We start from the raw sequence: 20,582 nt of genomic DNA, 5'->3' as shown, positions 1-20,582 counted from the left end.
GAAAGATGTTGTGAAACTTGAAAGGGTTCAGAAAAGATTTACAAGGATGTTGCCAGGGTTGGAGGATCTGAGCTACAGGGAGAGGCTGAGGCTGTTTTCCCTGGAGCTTCGGAGGCTGAGGGGTGACCTTATAGAGGTTTACAAAATAATGAGGGGCATGCATAAGGTAAATAGACAAAGTCTTTTCCCTGGGGTGGGGGAGTCCAGAACTAGAGGGCATAGGTTTAGGGTGAGAGGGGAAAAATATAAAAGAGACCTAAAGGGCAACCTTTTCACACAGAGGGTAACCTTTTCACACAGAGGGTGGTATGAGTATGGAATGAGCTGCCAGAGGAAGTGGTGGAGGCTGGTACAATTGCAACATTTAAGAGGCATTTGGATGGGTATATGAATAGGAAGGGTTTAGAGGGATATGGGCCGGGTGCTGGCAGGTGGGACTAGATTGGGTTGGGATATCTGGTCGGACCGAAGCATCTGTTTCCGTGCCGTACATCTCTATGATTTTATAAATCTCTAAAGCCACCCCTGAGCCTCCTATGCTAAATCTTAGCCTATCCAGCCTCTCCTTATAACAAACCTTCCAGTCTCAGCAACATCCTTGTATAAAGTCTTTGCACCATTTCCAGTGTATTATCACCCTTCCTATAGCATTGAGCAGAATTGTACGCACTACAAATATTTTGTTACTAACATTTGATCTGTATAACTAATAGAAATAGTGATGAGAAAATACTAAAATCCCTTTTAAAATATCTTTTCAATTAATTTTCTCAGTGGGGAGTTGTTAAGACAATTCACAATACATTATGGTCTGAAGACTGGGGTTTTAAAGTGGCAGAACAATACACAATTAAATTGAAAGCATATTGTTAGTTTGTATTAAACAGAAAACATAATCTTTGATTTCATTTGAGTTATTCAGAGTGGGGTGTAGGATATGCAGAGACTTGCTTTGCTTACATGCATTTAAACGAGGTCTGTAAACAGCTCAGTACTTTGGGGAAATAAGACAAACTGTTGTGGTCCAGCAATTCATGCTTAGTAAAGAAATTCAGAAGTCAGACAGTACACAACATTAATTCAGAATGCTGCTATAAGCAAGGATACTGTTAGTAACAGCCTCCAAGCGATCTGGGCTTAAATTTTGAATGGCTTAGAGATCAGTAAGAGAGAAAACAAGTAAAAGAAACAGAAGTCAGATGTGTCAGAGGGGAAACATCCCATAGGGTTGTTAAAGACAAAGTTAAGTAACACGATTAAGGAGCAAGTGAGCTATCAGATTATTTAAGCATCTTAGGAAGAGTTATTTCCTTGGGGAAACAAGTTAATTCAACAACTGGCTGTAGGGAACAGAGGATAATTCTTCACCAGGAGGTAGTGGGGTTGAAGTTTTTATCTTGATATTTGTAATGACTATTTCAACTAGTTTTTGCATAGTTGATTTGTGCAATAAACGTTTGCTCTTTTGTTAAAAAAGTATATTGACAGCCTTTGGTAAGCATGTTCAGTGACATACTACAATGGTAAACAAAAAGAGAAAATAATAGTAATGCTCTATAATGCAAGGTTTTGCCCTGGCAATCTGATTTATCCAAGATTACAATGGTGGGATTGTGTCAACACTGGTGCCAGAGTCCACTTGCCAACCAACTTTCTTCTCATGCAGCATAAGTGCTTTTTCAGGTAAGTTCTTTTCTTTCAGGTATTCTTGCGAATTGTCAAGTGCATGACAAAAGCTTCAAAGCATGTGCTTTTTTTAAAAAAACCAGTTGTCAACTTCTGTATCATCAAGTGACAGAGGTGGCAAACTTAATTCCCAAGTGCTGAGAACTCAGTTATTCAGCAGCCTACAACATACAGTCATGGAATCATACAGCACAGAAGCAGATCCTTTGGTCCAACTCATCCATGCCAACCAGATATCCTAATGTAATCTAGTCCCATTTGCCAGCATTTGGCCCATGTCCCTCTAAACCTTTCCTTTCATATAACCCATCCAAATGACTTTTTAAACGTTGTAACTATACCCGCCTCCACCACTTTCTCTGGCAGCTTGTTCCATACACGTATCATCCTGTGCTTGAAAAAAAATTACCCTCAGGTCCTTTCCTCGCTCACCTTAAACCTATGCCCTCTAACTTTGGACTCCACACTTCGGAAAACTTTGGCTACTTACCCTATCTATGCCCCTCATGATTTTATAAACCTTTATAAAGTTATCCCTCAGCCTCTGACACCCCAGAGAAAGAAGCCCCAGCCTACTCAACCTCTCCCCATAGCTCAAACCATCCAACCCCGACAACATCCTTGTAAATCTTTTCTGCAACCTCTCAAGTTTAACAACACCCTTCCTATAGAAGGACAACCAGATTGTACACAGCATTCTAGAAGTGGCCCCAATGTCCTACACAGCCTTTTGAAATTTCCTTTTCTCCTTATGCTTTGGGTTTTTTGAATAAAAACTTACAACGGAAATATTTTTGATTTAGAGTCATTAGTTTTCTGAAGCAGGAAGAAAGCGAAAACGTTTCCAGATACGTTAAACTCTGGTGAAAAATGAAACTGCATGTTGTGATCCGTGAATTTATTTAACCTGTTCAAGGATGTTATGACACACATTTGATGAAGGTATGACTTGTCCTCAGGCCCCCTGGCTCAGAGATAGGGACACCGCCACCATGCCACAAGAGCCCATTGTCATCAGTGCATACATGAAGAAACTTGCACAAAAGAGAATTTTACCCACTAAGGTATTGAAATTCTATAATTCCAACTATTATCGTTGTAACCACTTGAGCACACTTGTCTAAAATTCAGTTGCAATGCATTCTTTTACACAATTAGTCAGCTCCTACTCCAAAGCCTAGCTATATATTGTTTTGCTTGGTGACTCAGTAACATGATTAAATCGGAACAATACCTCAAGTTGACTTAAAAATTTGCTCAAAACTCCACAATACTGGTCAGGTTTATTTTGTCTAAGCATTTGCAACTGCACGGAGAAAATATTGGCATTTAGAACACTTTTCACAACTGTATCCCAAAGCACTTGATTATAAAAAGGTACATCACTGCTGTAAAGTCCAGTCACTATTGTCAGAGCGGCCAGGTTGTACAAACAGCAATGTGGCCATGATCAAATATTCAGTGCTAAATTACATTGGTCAGGACACTGGGCAGAATACCCTCAATCTTCTTTGAAAAAGTACCATGGGATCCTCGGTATCCAGTTTAGACCACACATGGTCTCTACGTAATGCATCGTTTGAAGGTCAGTACAATTTAATAGGTCTCTCAAGAGTTTTTTCAGTAAATGAGCATCTGATTCAGAGGTGAGACCACTACTAATCGAGCCATGGCTGACATGACAGTTCTACCACAATATACAGCAGAGTAGAGTAAAATTGGAAGTGGGTGAGGTAGCAGCTTTCTCCAGTTCTCCCTCTTTTAAAATCTGTCATTATCCTACACAACAAAAAAATGACACCACTGTCAGTGCAAGATTAATGTTTCATTGACCACTCTTGCTTCTCCAAAACCCCCGATTATTGTGGAACAAAAATAAAGTGCTGGGGAAAATGTAGCAAATCTGACACTACCTGTGGAGTTAACATTTTGAATCCAGTGACCATTAGCAGAAAGTTGTGCTGACTCCCAAATTTATGCTCATTTATCATGGGATCACCACATGATTCCCTTGAATCAGATTTTTGCAACAGTCAATGTTGGAAAATGGCAAAGTCTCAAATTACACTGTGTGAAGATTATACATCGCATCTAACTTAGTGTAACAAGTTTACCTACCCTATCCTCTTCCGATGTTTCTAAGGTAATCCAAATGGATCAGACTAGACTTGCCTGGATTAATTTTTACCTTTAGTTGTAGCCACAGCATAATTTACACTGGCCTCTTTGCCTACTATCATATTGCTACCTCTGGTGTCCAAAGATCTATTCTTGGACCCAATCTATTTCTCATGAACATGTTGCCCCATTGGCCACATCATCTGAAATCAGCTTTAGTTTTCATATTGTCTTAGCTGATGCGATTATTGGACAAGTCATATCCAAGACTAGAATCTGGCTTGGGAGACCATTTAAATATTTTTATTTAATACAAGTGAACAATGCTGCACATTTGATTTTAACAATAAAACAGAAGTTTACTATTCAAAATAGACAGAGATAAAGAATATAACAGACTAGCTGCATATAACAATTTGAAATATTTTGAAACAGTAAAAATGCAATCTCATCTATCCCAACACTACTACTTTACATTACTCAAACACCAGAGAGCATTCACTCCTTTATCACATCCATAGGTCGAACTCAGAACCATACACACACTTCATTATCAAGATCCATTTCCACCCATATCTCACTCAATCCATGTCCTGTTTCAAGCTCATCTGCATGTCTATGTTACCTCTAGACTTGACTATTAAGGGATGCTTGGCCAGCGTGCATCACTCTTCCCTCTGAAAACTTGAAGTCATCTAAAATTCCACTGCCTGTATTCCTAATCTTGAATATAATTCACTAAAAACCTGCACTTGTGAACTTTAGTTGACTCCTGATCAAGCAATTCCTTAAAAGCTAACATCTTTAATTTATGAATTCCTCCCTGGCTTAAAACAATCTATCTCCCCGAGCTGTACAATTTTCAGATATTGCAAGAGTTAAGGTGATTTGCAAAAGAATAAATAAAGACACAACAAAAACCTTTAATGCAGTAAACTTAGTTCTGGCATGTGCTACGTTAGTCTATGGTGTAAGCAGATTTAATCAGGGCTTTCAAATGGGAACCGGTTAAACACTGAACAGCAAAAACAGTTACAGAAAAAGGACAGATGTTAAAGTAATTGAATTGTTCTTGCAGTGAACTGGTGTGGAGATGATAGGCCAAATTCTCTCATTCTGTACCATAACCATATGATTCCACGATCTAGGTACTCATGTAAGTCTAGTGTTTTGACCGTCTCCTTTGTTTGTAGCCATGCTTTCAACTACCTAGGTTTAAGCCAGGAATTCTCTCCTTAAATCCTTCCCTTCCACCAAACTTGGCACAAATCCACTAGTAATCTTATCATCATTTATCTTTTACTCTAGGATGGAGATAATCTGGTCCTGAATTTCTAATATTCTGGGGAAAGCTTGAGGGTTGTTGATGACATGATTGACAGTTGTTAAACATGTTGCTTTAAATGGGGGATTCAAAATTAGAAGTGCTGTTTTTCACTCATTTACAACAGTGTTCCATTCATTTATTAATGTTTTTTCCTTGGAATACAGAATTGCAAGTGTTAGCCTTGGCACAGTACACCACTCAGGAGTTTGAGTTCAAGTTCCACTCCAGGATTTGACACCAAATCTACAGACACCCCACACCACTGCTGAGGAGTGCTGCACAGTTGGAGGTGCCATCTTTCGGATGAGACAATAACTCAAATCCCCATTTTCTTTTCTATCGCGAATGTAAAAGATCCCATGGCTTCTCTTCAAAGATGAGGGGTGTTATCAGCAGGTCCGTGGACAATAATTATCACTCAATCAACATCACAAAAATAGGACTTTCGAGACTTCATCATATGGCTGCTAGTGACAGTTTGCTGTCTGCAAATTGGCTGCCACAATTAGTTATAAAGAGAGCTTTGGGGCAATCCGTTGCTCTGAAAAGTGCTATGAAATGAAAGTCTCTAACAATCAGGTCTTCTGTGCACTGTTCAAGAATTCCTCTGGAAATCTCAAGTAACTGTGATGATTGAAAATTATTCTCTGTACTGACTGAGCTACATATATGCCCATTATAGGTAGATATAGCAAAAGCTACAGTATCTTTACACTACACATCATGAATGGTTGAGGTTTAATTCTCCTGCTGTGTTAGTTGTGACTCCGGGGAGTATTCATGCCTGAGTGGGAAGTTTATGGATTGATGCCTCATTCTGGAAATTTCAGCATAAACAGTTACAGTTAGACGCAGCATTTATTAGCAGCCAGAAGTTAAAAATATGCAGCTATGGGGCTAAAGATAGAAAATCTTCAGGACCAGATTATCTCCATCCTAGAGTAAAAGATAAATGATGATAAGATTACTAGTGGATTTGTGTCAATTTTCACAGCAATCTGAACTTTGAAACAGTGCCTTTGGATTGGGTAATTACACCATTTAAATGGTTAGATAAATTGTTAGAGATTTATCAGCTGTGGTATTGCCAAGTCTATCTTTAGAGACTGTGACTGAACACTTGGAAAAATATGACTACTGTCACATAATAGAGAACAAAGTAAAAAGAAAACTCAATATTCAAGCAGTTTTTAAGATTTTGTTTTAACAAAACACAAAAGGGAGATGGTGTTAAATTAATCCTGCCCCTGCCTCCATGTTAGAGAAACCAAGTGTACACACAGAATGGATTATCGTGGGTGGTCTTCTTCAGTAGAGGAATTCTTAATACGTTTTAGCAGTGAGTTAGACCTCTTTTGGAGAGCTGTCTCAGAGGACACAATATTTAGAAATGCATTATAACTAACTTGGAAACAGAACATTTTCAAAAACATTAATAATGCAGAACAAAACAAGGTTGAGAAAGCTAAATTTAGTACAAATGAGGCATGATACAAGATTCACATATAGTCAGATGTAGTAAAAGTAAAACGATGGAATCTACATTCTTGAAATATGAAATCAAGGGTCGCCCTCTTAAGATCTACCTTGGAGTGATCCTAAAGCAAACTGAGACGAAAATAAGATTTAAAATGTCTGAAGAGAACAGTGAAGATAATTGTTTTCAATCATTTCCCTTTGAGGACGGTAGAAGAAAAAAATTAAGATGTTTAACTTGATAGAAAGACTTGACATTCACGTTCATGGTCTAATGCAATAACAACAAGGACTCGTCAGCATTTGAAAAGTTTATTAAAGAAAAAGCTCACTGGAAGTTCACTAAATTTAACAATTTTGCATTATACAAAGCAGACCTACTTTTCTGACAGAATAATTAACAAGAGTCCGAGGATTTTTTTTATACACAGTAAATACGTGAATCTCATTTTTGTTAAAAATATGCAACTTGTGGCTGAAATTGAAAAATACAGAGTGGGGCTGCAACAATCTAGATTTGCTAAAAACCCTTTTCCATTATGATGGAAATATATAATATTCTTTACAGAAGCCAAAAGTTTAGGTTATACAGTGCTTTAATTGCCATAAACAAATTATTTTACAAATACTTCCCAATGCAAATGTATCATATCTGAGACAATCTTCATTCTGCAGTACTTTGTAGAGCCAAGTACTGTATATACTGCAAGAGATGGCACTATGTTAGAGAAACCTCACCCATAGCTATAAAGCTTTTGCTCACTGAGTTCACTATTCACCTCCAAGTCAATGTCATATGTGTTATAAATCATAAGCAAAGAGATATTTGAAACAAAATTAAAAGAAAATTAGAATCAAATGTAGTCAATTTCCCATAAGTTCTAAAGAGTTACATTTTGCCAGTTACATATACTAAATTATATTAACTAATTGCATTCAGCAACACATTTATTAGATGGGGATAACACTGCATAAACTCGTAGCAGAAATAAAGTACAGGCAGTTATTTTGAGGACCTCCAAAACTATGTAAAATACTTGTATTTAAGTTACTTTATTTCTCTTCCAGTATTGGTACAAACAAACAAAATCTGTTTATTGATGGGTTGGGGCTGGAGAACAGAATGAATATTAAGAACCAATCTAACAACCAATTGAACTTTGCGCAAGTGTAAATAAACAAAACATTTGATTTCAGGAAATTCCCCAAATTAAAATTCAAAAGCCACAGGTAAATTGAGAACAATGATTTGGTGAGGTATAAACACTGATTACAACATGCTTTAATAACGTAATTACAGGAACATACAAAAGTCAGCTGTATACTCAAATGTTCATAGTTATCACTTCCCTTTCCATTTATTGTAAATGGTTTCTGTCATATTTTATTACATTTGAATGCTCAATATGTTTTTAAAAGTTCATCTGCAGCGCTAGACTGGAATTAAACAAAAATACTCTGTAGGAACTAAATGAGATAGTTTCCAGTAAATTTTGTTCATCTTTGGATTCTTAAAATGAAAGTATAAACCAAAGGGAGGCATTAAATGCAAACAGCATGTTAAAAGGTCTAGATGACCTAGACACCTACAGCAATAAATACTATAAAATATTATAAGGTCAGTTATTTCTATCAAATAAACATTTATAATTAGAAATGCACATTACATTTAAAAACTTTTGATACTTTATGGGCAGACATCGTATCAAACACAAACCTATTACACACCTTCAGAATTAACACCACATATACATAGAGCAAGACGACAACAGTAAAGATTGAAACTATTTTGGAATTCGGCTGTCTGACAACATTTGAGGATTTTTCCAGATACCACTGTACAGGAAGACTGCTAGCTAGTGGTTCAATGGACATTCCTTGTGTTTCAAAACATTAGCAGTTTCTACAGAACGGACACTGGATAATACATTGTAGACTAATTTGCAAGTGTTAGGCTATAACAAGTGGTGCCCTCATTTTATGATTAAATTTATAAGTTTGACTTCTTCAAAGTTTGCCACCAACACAAAGGCATTTCGGCAGTAACAGATGCAAGAAAAAGCACAGTTGTCGAGCTGTCCTATGCAGCTCCATTGTAGAATTCTTAATAACATGAACTATTGCCATTTTATTGTTTTTTTAAAAACATATTCCTGTCTACCCCCTGGGTTATAAAATCCCTGTTCTTAACTCTCAGGCTGGTCTTTCCACATCATGCATATTGGAAATGTTCAATAATTTAAATCTTTTTCTGAAAAGGTTGAACTCTCCCACTTACGCAATTCATTCACTTTCTATCACATCCATGTACTTACTCTCAATACTGATGCCACTTCTCACTTCAAAGCACATTGGTGGATTTTCAGCAGGAAATCCGTTTCACAATATTTTACAGCAGCAAAAAAGAAACATCTTTAGAATGTGCCCCAAAAATAAAAAAAATAAATACATAAATAAATTGGCCTGATTTAGATTAATAACCCCTCCAAATAAATTGCATTTTTTCTTTTAAACTACTTATATATTTGCTGACTGCAGTCTAATCATCTAGAATATGTCAAGTATACGATTTCCTTTTTAGTTGGCAGGAAAATAACTTTTTAAAATAACAACTTTCAACATGGTAAATATTTCTAGACTGAGGTTAGTTAGACTTAAAACAAAGTTACAGTAAAATAGACTCTACTTTAGGCTGCCATATTTCTTCAGTTCATCTGACTGCAGATTACCAAACAATTTGCACCCACACATCCCCCACCCCAACATTTAGTTGCTTATTCTTAAAATCCATTTCCAACAGTAGTGTAATCATTTACAAAATGTCAGAGTGGCATAAATATCTGGCAGATGTAGTTACAAACTATACCAACATTCAACAAAATGACATAACTCGAGATGGAGAACACAACTCTAATTATCTTTCTGCAAAATTACATCATTACAGCCTGTTTGATCTAGCACCTTGTAAGCTACTGTGAATATAAAACAAACCAGGAGAGAAATACAAGAGATGCATAAGGCACATCCAAGAATGTTTGACGTGGCAGATTCAAATTCTCAAAGAGTATGGAACAAAAACATATGTAAAATGAAAACCAATAACTTTGTTATACTGCTTGTTTTAAAGAAATGCATTTATGTTAACCAATAACATTTCAAGCAGCAGTGTAACTGTGATGCATAATTATCATTGCATTGGTGATCTTAGTTTCCAGATCTTAGACAGACTACATAGAAACTCAACTTTTTAAAAGTACTTTCTAAGCTGTGGCACATCTCATTCTCACTTAAAAAAAGTTAAATTAAAAACATTTCAGATGAATACAGCCTTTAATGTAAAAGTTACCAGTTCATGTGTCTAGCTGTGCACCTCTCAATGCTAACTCCTGTCTATGTACACTGTAGATTGTACATGACCCTTACCCAGTGAAGCAGACCAGCAGATTGTTGGAAGCACATCAGAGTGAGTAGGGATGCAAGAAGCTGCTATTCATTTTCCAGCAATGCAGATAGGTTTCTATAACCATATGAATGTTATATATCTCCTGTACAAGGGTACATGCATTCTGTACAAATGTTACACTAAACCATTTCAGACAATTCAGTTATTTAGTACATAACATTCAAAAATGAATGTAAAGTACCACATAAGCAATGTCTCAAAATGGTCAACTGATAATAAATCTGTTCACAATTAAATCAACTAGGCTAGGAAGTCAATGCTGTTCAGAAAGAACTGTTTACCAAAGTTATAGCACAGTTTTCTACTTTCAAGGATTAAATAAATTTCCCAAGTAGGTCACAGCATTCAACCTGGAAACAAAACCTGGCCTGAACATGCTATTGTCTCTCACAATTAGTAAGACCTTTTTTTTTAATATACCCTGTGATAGTTCCTGATTCAGTCTAGAAATTGAACAGTTTTCAAAAGGTAGACAAAATTTAGCTATTCTTAGAATATTTATGAACTTCTATGGAACTATTAAATAGAACATAAAATAAAACATAAAAGCACACATTAGAGATTCATGCAAGGTGACTGGTTTTTATATCTTAGCTCTGATTGCTTGATTAGTGTAATATAAAAGATGCTAGTCACAGTGTTTACATGATTAGGAGACTGATGCAAAGAAAAAAGGATCCTTCATAATTGGGAAAAGCTTCTGAAGCTCTTTCTAAAGGTATCTGTGAAAAAATGTAACATTTGAGTTAAAAATAGTTCTGTGTACTGGGTTTAAAAATAGTTTAATCAGCATGTAACTCGTCATAATTTTTTGTTCTGTAAAAGGTCAGGAGCCTATTTACAATTAGAAAAGTCGAAACAGTGACGTGAAAGTGTTGAGAAAGTAAGTAAACGATTGATTTTCAGGTCTTCTGTCCAACTTCTCCAAGCTCATGGTAAAAGATTAGCATCCAGTCGGAGCCAATGTAAACCCTGACGAGTGTAGCGCACAAGATCAGTCATACTGCTGCTGCTGAACACCAAAGGATGCATCACCTTATCCAGCTCCGCAAAAAAATCTATAAGCAAGAAAGCAATTTTTAGTGAGCTCATTAACATTACTTCACCAGCACCATTGAGACTGATATATCTTGAAAAATATCAAGGCAAGTTAGTAAAACAAATCCAAGTATGTTTAATTGCTCATCTGTTCAAATGCATCATTCTAACTTGTTTTCCAATTCATCCATGTGGTATTAATGATCACAAGGTAACAAAACAAAAGAAATAAATAATTGGAGAAGGAGGTCATTCAGACCTTTGAGCTTGCTCTGCCATTCAATAACATAATGATTGATTCCCCAACTCAGCTACACCTTCCCACACCATCTCCAGATCCCTGAAGTGTGCAAAGGTTTGATTACTCTCAGACTTCAATATACTCTATGACAGCTCTCTGGAATTTCAAAGTGCCATGATGCACAAACATATCTAGATGCCTCTGAATACCAACATTTCTTAGGCTTTCATTATTTAAACACATTCTGCTTTTCCCTATTGTTAGCAAAGTAAATGAATTCATTTCACCACATTTTGGCCCATTCAATAGCAATCTAAATTCTTTTTAATTTGGTTTGGATCTTCCAAAAGTCCATTTATTTACAAAATTTTGCAACAGCGACAAACTTGGATGTATTACACTTGGTTCCCTCACTAATTTATTGACATAAAATGTAAATTGTGGAGGCAAAGCAAAAATAATCCACCAATCTAAAACTGATCAACGCATTCATCCTTATAGTTTTCTGCTGACTGATTAATCTTCAAACCTTGTTGATATATCACTCCAAATAAACCATCATTTAGTGCAATAGCCCTTTTGCATCAACTTAACAAATGCCAAACTTAAAAACTATTCAGGCTCTTATTGTTTGGGCAAGAACATGGAATATAATACCTTTTGAAAATTCAATACATTACAACTGCCATTTTTCCAAACCTTTAGCAACTCTGCCTAAACATCTCAATTTCCTTATTGCCTTAATAATGGGTCCCAGCATCTCCCAGATAAACTGGTTTATATTTCTCCAGCATCTCTCCCAATCCTTCCTTGAATGGTGGGGTTAAAGCTGTTAACTTCTAATACATAGGAAACAATTCTAGAATCTAGGAAAGTCTTGAGGATCAAACAAATTAGCATACTAATCATTTCATAAAAAGAAAGATCCTTTTTATAACCTACCTTTGTTTTCTTTACCCAGCTGGTCAGCTTGGTCCCACACTTCCGTGGCAAACAGGAAATTAGATGTAACTTGAACATAACTAGCTGCCATCTGGTGGATTCTCTGTGGTATTGTGACTGAGGCTGAAGAACTACTGGAGGAAGTACTACTTCCAGAGGAATAGCTCCCAGTATTACCTGGGGAGAGCTTCGGAGAAACTGGAGATGGTGTACCAGCAGCTTTGCTAAGGGAAGAGGGAAAAAGGACTTTAGAAAATTCAGTTTCCAGAATGGTAAAATACAACAAATTTTCAGATTCACCTGCCTTAAAGCATTTTGCATTCACAAGTTTAATTTCTAATTTTCTCCTTTCTCATTCTCTTGAGCACGGATGTTCATTTTGAGGCATGGCTCTATAGATATCAGTTGCTTACTCCTCATCCACGTTGCATGAAATATTCAGAAATTAGAATCATAGAGAAGTACAGCACGGAAACAGACCCTTCGGTCCAACTTGTCCATGCTGACCAGATATCCTTGTCCCAGTTGCCAGCACTTTGGCACATATCCCTCTAAACCCTTTCTATTCATATACTCATCCATATGCCTTTTAAATGGTGCAATTGTGCCAGCCTCCACCACTGCCTCTGGCATCTCATTCCATGCTTGCACCACCCTGTGTGAAAAAGGTTGCCCGTTAGGTCTCTTTTATATCTTTTCCCTCACTCTAAACCTATGCCCTCCAGTTCTGGATTCCCCCACCCCAGGGAAAAGACCTTCTCTATTTATCCTATCCATGCCCTTCATGACTTTATAAACCTCCATAAAGGTCAGCTTCCAATGCTCCAGGGAGAACAGCCTGAGCCGATTCAGCCTCTCCCTGTAGCTCAAATCCTCCATGCTTGGCAACATCCATGTAAATCTTTTCTGAACCATTTCAGGTTTCACATCATCCTTCCGGTAGGAAGGAGACCAGATTTCATCTGATCAAGATCCTGTTTTACTCGGAGGTAACATTCTTCATTGTCCACTACATCCCCAATTTTGATGTCATCGGCTAATGTACTAACTATATCTCTTATGTTCACATCCAAATCATTTATATAAATAACAAAAGGTAGTGAACCCAGTACCAATCCTTGTGGCACTCCACTGGTCACAGGCCTCCAGTATGAAAAGCAAGCCTCCACCACCACCCTCTTTCTTCTACCTTGGAGCCAGTTCTGTATCCAAATGGCTAGCTCTCCCTGTATTCCATGAGATCTAATCTTGCTAACCAGAATCCCATGGGGAATCTTAGCATATGCCGTACTGAAATCCACTTAGATCACTTCCACCGCTCTGCCCTCATCAATCCTCTTTGTTACTTTTTCAAAAAATCAATCAAGTTCGAGATATGATTGCCCACACACAAAACAATGCTGACTATCCCTAAATCAGTCCTTTAAGTGCAAGCAATGTATTTGACAAGTATAAAAATAATTTCAACCAATGCACACAGAAGACAGTGATGCATAGGAAGATTAAAATTGTCATTTAAGGATCTATACATCCATTGGCTTTGTGCTTCAGCAGTTTATTATTCAAAATGAAAAAGTGGCAGTATTATTCAAGAGCCAGATTCTGACCTATTCCCAGAGTCCTGCTGGGAGAATCTCTTGCCGGGGCGATTGCAAGTCAATTCACCTCTATGTATGGTTTAAAAGTCTCAAAGATTTTGTTTGAACAACTTAAAAAGTTTACTTAAGAGATTACCATAATTGAACCTGCCCCATCGATACTTTCAGGCAGTGCATACTCTAATTATTCAGTGTGTGAATAAGCTTTTCTCACCACTTATTTGCTCCTTTGGCAAAACACTTCAAAATTATGCCCTCTGGTTTGATTCATTTGCAGAAACAGTTTCTCCCTATCCACTCACGTATTTGAAAACTTCAATCAAGTCTCCTCTTCGCCCGTTCTTCTCCAAGGAAAACAGTCTCAACTTCTCCAATTTGTCTTCTTAATTGAAGTGCGCATCCCTAGATAAAACCTCTTCTACACTCTCTCCAATATATTCCCTTCTGTCCCATAGTCCGACAACCAGACCTGTACACAACACTCCAGCTGAGATCTAACCAGTGTTTTATACAAGTTCATCATAACCTCCTGCTCTTGTACTCAATGCCCCTATTTATGAACCATAGAGCACTCTGTGCTCTACTAACAATTCAAGATACCTCCTCTGTCACTTGTAATGATTTATGTTGGTCTCTCTGCTTCTGCACATTATTTAGAATAGTGTCCTTTATTTTATGCTGTGTTGTACCAAAGCGTGTCACTTTACATTTTTCCCATATTGAACTTCATCTGTCAGCTGCCTGCACACTCCACGGTGTCAAATCGTTTTGATGTTCTGTACTGTCCTCCACATATTTATTCCATAACTTTTAATTTTGTGCGAGACAACTGTGTGCGGTATCAAATACCTTTTGTAAGTTCACGTGCACATCATCTCTGTCACTTAAAAAAAACTCTAGGAAGTTAGACAATTCTCCCTTAAATCTATGCTGGCTCTTACAAATCAATCCAAATTTTGCATGTTTTACATACAGGAAAAATAAATTACCTTCCTACGCCAGGTGATTGAGCTTGAGCACTATTATATGAATTCTAGAAAATAAAATTGTTTCACATTAATACAAAGCAATGAAGAGTCTACTGGTTAGCAGCCAAGTAGATTAAACATATTTTAAAAGTACCGTACTAATTTACCTTGAGATGCTCAGTCAGTGTTTTGGAGTATTTTAATGCACTGTCTTTCTTCAGTTTAAACAATCTCATGTACAAAAGTGACTGACATCGAAGACTGGGGAAAAAAAGACAATTTTAGTTTTTGGAACAGAGAAAATTACTCCCTCTAATAGCATATGCTACCTCTCTGATTAGTCAAGGCTGAAAACTGAATGTATAAGTATCAACTCGACCAAGGTTAAATATTTTTTAAAAAATTATGCTGAGATATTATTTAATATCTTAGAATTAAGTATTCATGTGCTCATCCATTCCCTCTTACATTTACATAATCTGTTTGTCTCAATTATTCCTGTGGTAGTTTCATGAGCAAGGACATTTCTCTTCAATTTTCTAACCCCAACGCTGACAATCCTATGTTCCAGCCTCTCCCTTTGGATTTGTCCATTCTGAAAACATCTTCTCTACGTCTACCCTACAGAACTGTTTCACAATCAGAACAGCCTCTATCAAGGCTCCCCTTTGTCTTCTTTCTTCTAGAAGAGAGAGTCTCATGTCACCCAGCCAGTGATGGGCTGTAAGTGGGGATGTACAAACTTTTCACTGTACTCATTGAGTATGTGTGACAATAAAACTAATTTCAATAAATGTTCTTAGTTTTGGTCAAAATAGATTGCATCTTTTACCAGTTACAGCTGGAGGAATCCTCTAAGAAATTTCAGACACAACCTGTACCCTGCCACTGTGCATCAGGTTGGAAGTACAATATGGTCTCACAAACCTTGTTATTGATAATATTTTGATGCTGTTAATCTTCAGTGCAAACCAGAGGTAATATTTCAAGGCATAAAACCAAACAAAATTAACTTCACAGTTGAAAATAACTATAAAACCAAAATGGTTAGACAGATGTTCTTAAATAAAAAAGCAAAACTCCAACAATGGTGGAAATATGAAAGATAAACAGAAAATTCTGGAGTAATCCAGCAAGTCTGGCAGCATCTGTGGAGAGAGAAAGAATAAAGAACTCTTTAGCACTTTGAAGAAGAGTCGCGTTGGACTTGAAACATCAACCACCCTGCTTCTCTCTCCATAGATGTCTCTGGACCTGCTGGTTTTTTCCAGCATGTTTTGTTTTATTTTTAAAACACATATAGTTAATACAAACCACCTACACTGACAACACCTTTATTGTTGGTTTCAGCATCAGGTTAGTTAATGCTTACGAGATTCATTAAGATTACAACATTGACAAAAATGTTTGTGGTAAGGCTCAGATTATACAAGGCTAAACATACCACAAGACAGCCAGTTTTTTATCGGCTGCAGTAGCATCAGGTGCCATATGATTCTTTAGCTTCATAGTGTATCTAGAAAGAAAAAGACAAAACTTGAAACAGCAAGCAAATATTTTATTAAAGAAGTTAGTCATTTACAGTTATGAAGCAAAACAAAATGGCATTCTGATATCTAGAGTTTATACTTACTTGATCAGTTCTACAGTTTCAGCATACATGGGGAAAGGTGATTTAGCTTCTTGAGAACTTCGTTCCAATGCATTACCACACTCGATGAAAGACACAACGGCATCAAGGTAATATACTGCCTTTTCAAACCTATCTGACTACATGTGGCAAAACAGGAAGGAGTCAGTGCAGAGATCCATTAAGTAAAAATAACCATTTTTAAAAAAAATTCAAGATTTCATAAAACGTAGCACATAACACAAAACAAAGAGATAATGCAAAACCTTATTTAAAATATTGGTTAGATCAGAAAAATTCACCTAATTTCAAAGCTCAACTTTGGGAAGGAAGAAAAAAACCATCGAGATATTGGACAGAAGCTTCACCAAGACGCATCAGGGAAGAGCTGCTTTAGTTATGAGAAACTAGAAAACCCAGACTCTTTCCCTTAGAACCCTGAAAATCATTTGTGCTTTTTAAAGAAATCTTCTAAATTATAAAGGATTTTTGATAAATTGAGAGACAATGAAAGAGCATAAATTTAACATGTACTACTCAAGAAAAATAGCAATGGAATCAAATCTACAAAAGATTCGAAAAGGGCAGCAAAACAAAAAAAGAAATAAAAATTAAGAAAGCACTGGGAAGAAAAGTTAGAGAAGTGGGATTATACGGATACCTCAGAAGTCTATTAAGCATGTTTCTACACTTCTGTAAGATCACAGAAATTAATACACATTGGAAGGAAACAAGTTAGACATTTCTAACTAGCACTTAAGAAGGGAAAGAAAGAGTAAAACATAGACGTTTCAGCCCCAAATAAGTAGAGCACTTGAGGTGCTGTAACTGGCAACTTTGAAACTGATGGTAAACAATTGGGTAACGTTCATTTGTTATTGGTTAATATGAAGGTGACTGTCATGAGATCATTTTAGCATTGGAGACTACACTATTTTCTCAAATAACTTAATTTTAACAGGGAACTTGATAAATAATTTAGCTCTACTAAAAATCACCATACAAAAGGGGCTCTTCTGATATAGTGGTAATGATCCTACCTGAGTCAGGGTTCAAGCCCCATCTGTCTCAGAGGTGTGATAACATCTGAAAAGCTCAATTAAAAATATCTACCACTGAATATTTCAGAATATGCTATCTTGTAAAAATGCTTCCTTACAACAGATTTTACACAATTCAAGTACCTTGTGATTAAATGGCCACATTTGGTGAAATTTACAAATTTAATTTCAAACTCAATATTCCAGCCAAGCAAGTTATGTGTCATTGTTCAATAGTAGCTAGTTCACTAAATCTGTTATCAGAATCTCAACTTTACAAGCAAATACTAACCAAAAGATGCTTTTGAATGTTGAAGGAAAATGCTGAAAATGGAAGAACAAGTCTATCAATAACATCTGAAATAGTTTTTACATGTGTAAGGGTATGCGACACAAGTCATTCATTTGGATGAGATGAATTGATAAGATCAACAAACTGAGCGTTCAAGTAGAATGAACCCTAGAATGGTTGCAGCATAAAAAGGAGACAGTCAAGTTAGTGAACTGCCCATTTAGCTCATTCTACACCCCAGCCTTTTGTGCAGCCCTGCAATTTTCTTTTACCTTTCATTCTCTTTTGAAAACTACAACAGAATCTGTCTCCACCACCACTCTCAGGAAGTTGGAACCAATGCCTGCATAAACAAGTTTTTCCTCATGTCATCTTTGTTTCAATTTAAATTGATTAGCACTGGTACTTAACTATTGAAAACAGTTTCCCTCTACCCTCTCTAAAGACCCTTCACAATTTGGAATACTTCTATCAAATCTCCACTCAATCTCTCTTCACTAAGGAAAGTAATCCCAGCTTTTTCAAGCTACTCACCCAAATGAAACCCCTCATCCCAAGAAACAATCTTGTAAATCATTTCCACATCATCTCAAAGCACTCTTGATGCATACTGCCCAGCACTGGACATAAGACTCCAGGTAAGGCCAAACCAGTGTTTTATAAAAGTTCAACATAACTTTCTCAGTTTGAATTCTACGATTCTCATTTTAAAGTCCAAGATATCTTTTGTATTTTTAGCCACTTTTAAACTTGCCCCCTGTCACCTCCAAGATGGAGTACACATATAGCTCTAGCGGTTTGCTCTTGCTTGCTTTTAAACTGGAGCAAAGAAGAAAAGAACAAAGAAAGTTTACAGGCCAGGAACAGGCCCTTCGGCCCTTCAAGCCTGAGCCGATCAAAATGTAATGTCTAAACCGGTTGGTCAATTCTTGAGCATCTGCATCCCTTTACTCCCCACCTACTCATGCATTTATCCAGACCCATCTTAAATGAATCTACCGTGCCTCCCTCTACACCTCTGTTGGCAACGTGTTCCAAACGCCCACTACCCTCTGTGTGAAGTATTTGCCACGTGTATCCCCCTGAAACTTTCCACCTCTCACCTTGAAAGCGTGACCTTGTGTTATTGAATCCTTCGCCCTGGGAAAAAGCTTTTCTCTATCCACCCTGTCTATACCCTTCACGATTTTGTAAACCTCAATCAGGCCCCCCTCAATCTCCTTTTTTCTAATGAAAATAAACCTAACCTACTCAACCTTTCTTCATAGCTAGCACCTTCCATACCAGGCAACATCCTTCTCTGCACCCTCTCCAAAGCGTCCACATCCTTTTGGTAATGTGGCGATCAGAACTCTATACAGTGTTCTAAATGTGGCCGAACCAATGTCTTGTACAATTTTAACATGACTTGCCAGCTCTTATACTCAATAACCCGTCCAATGAAAGCAAGCTTTCTATATGCCTTATGGACGACTCTATCCACCTGTGCAGCAACCTTCAGGGTACAATGGACCTGCCCTCCCGGATCTCTCTGCCCATCAATTTTTCCCAAGGCCCTTTCGTTCATTGTATTAAATTGCTCTAGAATATACTCTTCTAAGGATTCACTTGATCTGTCCTGTCTATACCTGATATATGTTTCCTTCTTTTTCTTAACCAAACCCTCAATTTCTTTAGTCATTCACCCTGACAGGAATATACTTTCTCTGGATTCTTATTATCTCATTTCTAAAGGCTTCCCATTTTGCAGGTAAAGGGACGACTGGAAAATGGGAAGCCTTCAGAAATGAGATAACAAGAATCCAGAGAAAGTATATTCCTGTCAGGGTGAGAGAGAAGGCTGGTAGGTATAGGGAATACTGGATGACTAAAGAAATTGAGGGTTCGGTTAAGAAAAAGAAGGAAGCATATGTCAGGTATAGACAGGATTGATCGCGTGAATCCTTAGAAGAGTATAAAGGCAGTAGGAGTATACTAAAGAGGGAAATCAGAAGGGCAAAACAGGGACATGAGATAGCTTTGGCAAATAGAATTAAGGAGAATCCAAAGGGTTTTTACAAATACATTAAGGGCAAAAGGGTAACTAGGAAGAGAATAGGGCCCCTCAAAGATCAGCAAGGCGGCCTTTGTGTGGAGCCACAGAAAATAGGTGAGATACTAAATGAATATTTTGCATCAGTATTTACTGTGGAAAAGGATGTGGAAGATATAGACTGTAGGGAAATAGATGGTTACAGAGGAGGAAGTGCTGGATGTCTTGAAACGGTAAAAAGTGGAAAAATCCCCAGGACCTGGATAAATCCCCAGGTATACCCGAGAACTCTGTGGGAAGCTAGAGAAGTGATTGCTGGGATATTTGTATCATCGATAGTGAGGTGCCGGAAGACTGGAGGTTTGCAAATGTGGTGCCATTGTTTAAGAAGGGCGGTAAAGATTAGCCAGGGAACTATAGACCAGTGAGCCTGACCTCAGTGGTGGGCAAATTGTTGGAGGGAATCCTGAGGGACAGGATGTACATGTATTTAGAAAGGCAAGGACTGATTAGAGATAGTCAACATGGCTTTGTGTGTGGGAAATCATGTCTTACAAACTTGATTGAGTTTTTTGAAGAAGTAACAAAGAAGATTGATGAGGGCAGAGCAGTAGATGTGACCTATACGGACTTCAGTAAGGTGTTCGACAAGGTTTCCCCATGGGAGACTGATAAGCAAGGTTAGATCTCATGGAATACAGGGAGAACTAGCCATTTGGATACAGAACTGG

General features: G+C 37.3%; 1 protein-coding gene and 1 long non-coding RNA gene across 8 annotated transcripts in view; one reads left to right on the top strand and one right to left on the bottom strand.

The window, feature by feature from the left end:
- The window catches only part of LOC122556545, a 15,527-nt gene extending 3,130 nt beyond the window's left edge, over positions 1-12,397 (top strand). Inside the window, exons 2-4 of one of the 3 annotated variants that reach the window (XR_006313560.1) lie at positions 1,597-1,683; positions 2,646-2,750; positions 12,311-12,397. This is a non-coding gene — a long non-coding RNA (uncharacterized LOC122556545). Of the gene's footprint in view, positions 1-1,566; positions 1,684-2,645; positions 2,751-5,295; positions 5,383-12,310 lie in introns of those variants that run through there. The other 2 variants (XR_006313558.1, XR_006313559.1) reach the window with 2 other exon arrangements.
- Positions 6,904-20,582, bottom strand: part of aff4 (AF4/FMR2 family, member 4) — a 103,688-nt gene continuing 90,009 nt past the window's right edge. For all 5 annotated transcript variants that reach the window (XM_043703319.1, XM_043703320.1, XM_043703318.1 and 2 more), the window contains 6 exons: positions 16,491-16,627; positions 16,302-16,373; positions 15,025-15,118; positions 14,879-14,922; positions 12,292-12,515; positions 6,904-11,128 (listed from right to left, as the gene is read on the bottom strand). In XM_043703319.1, the coding sequence (XP_043559254.1) occupies positions 11,001-11,128; positions 12,292-12,515; positions 14,879-14,922; positions 15,025-15,118; positions 16,302-16,373; positions 16,491-16,627 (699 nt within the window). In that variant the 3' untranslated portion in view covers positions 6,904-11,000. The remainder of the gene's footprint in view (positions 11,129-12,291; positions 12,516-14,878; positions 14,923-15,024; positions 15,119-16,301; positions 16,374-16,490; positions 16,628-20,582) is intronic.

Source organism: Chiloscyllium plagiosum, chromosome 14 (genome assembly GCF_004010195.1).
Source record: "Chiloscyllium plagiosum isolate BGI_BamShark_2017 chromosome 14, ASM401019v2, whole genome shotgun sequence".
In the NCBI taxonomy this organism is placed as follows: Eukaryota; Metazoa; Chordata; class Chondrichthyes; order Orectolobiformes; family Hemiscylliidae; genus Chiloscyllium; species Chiloscyllium plagiosum.
This window is presented reverse-complemented; position numbering and strand designations above follow the sequence as displayed.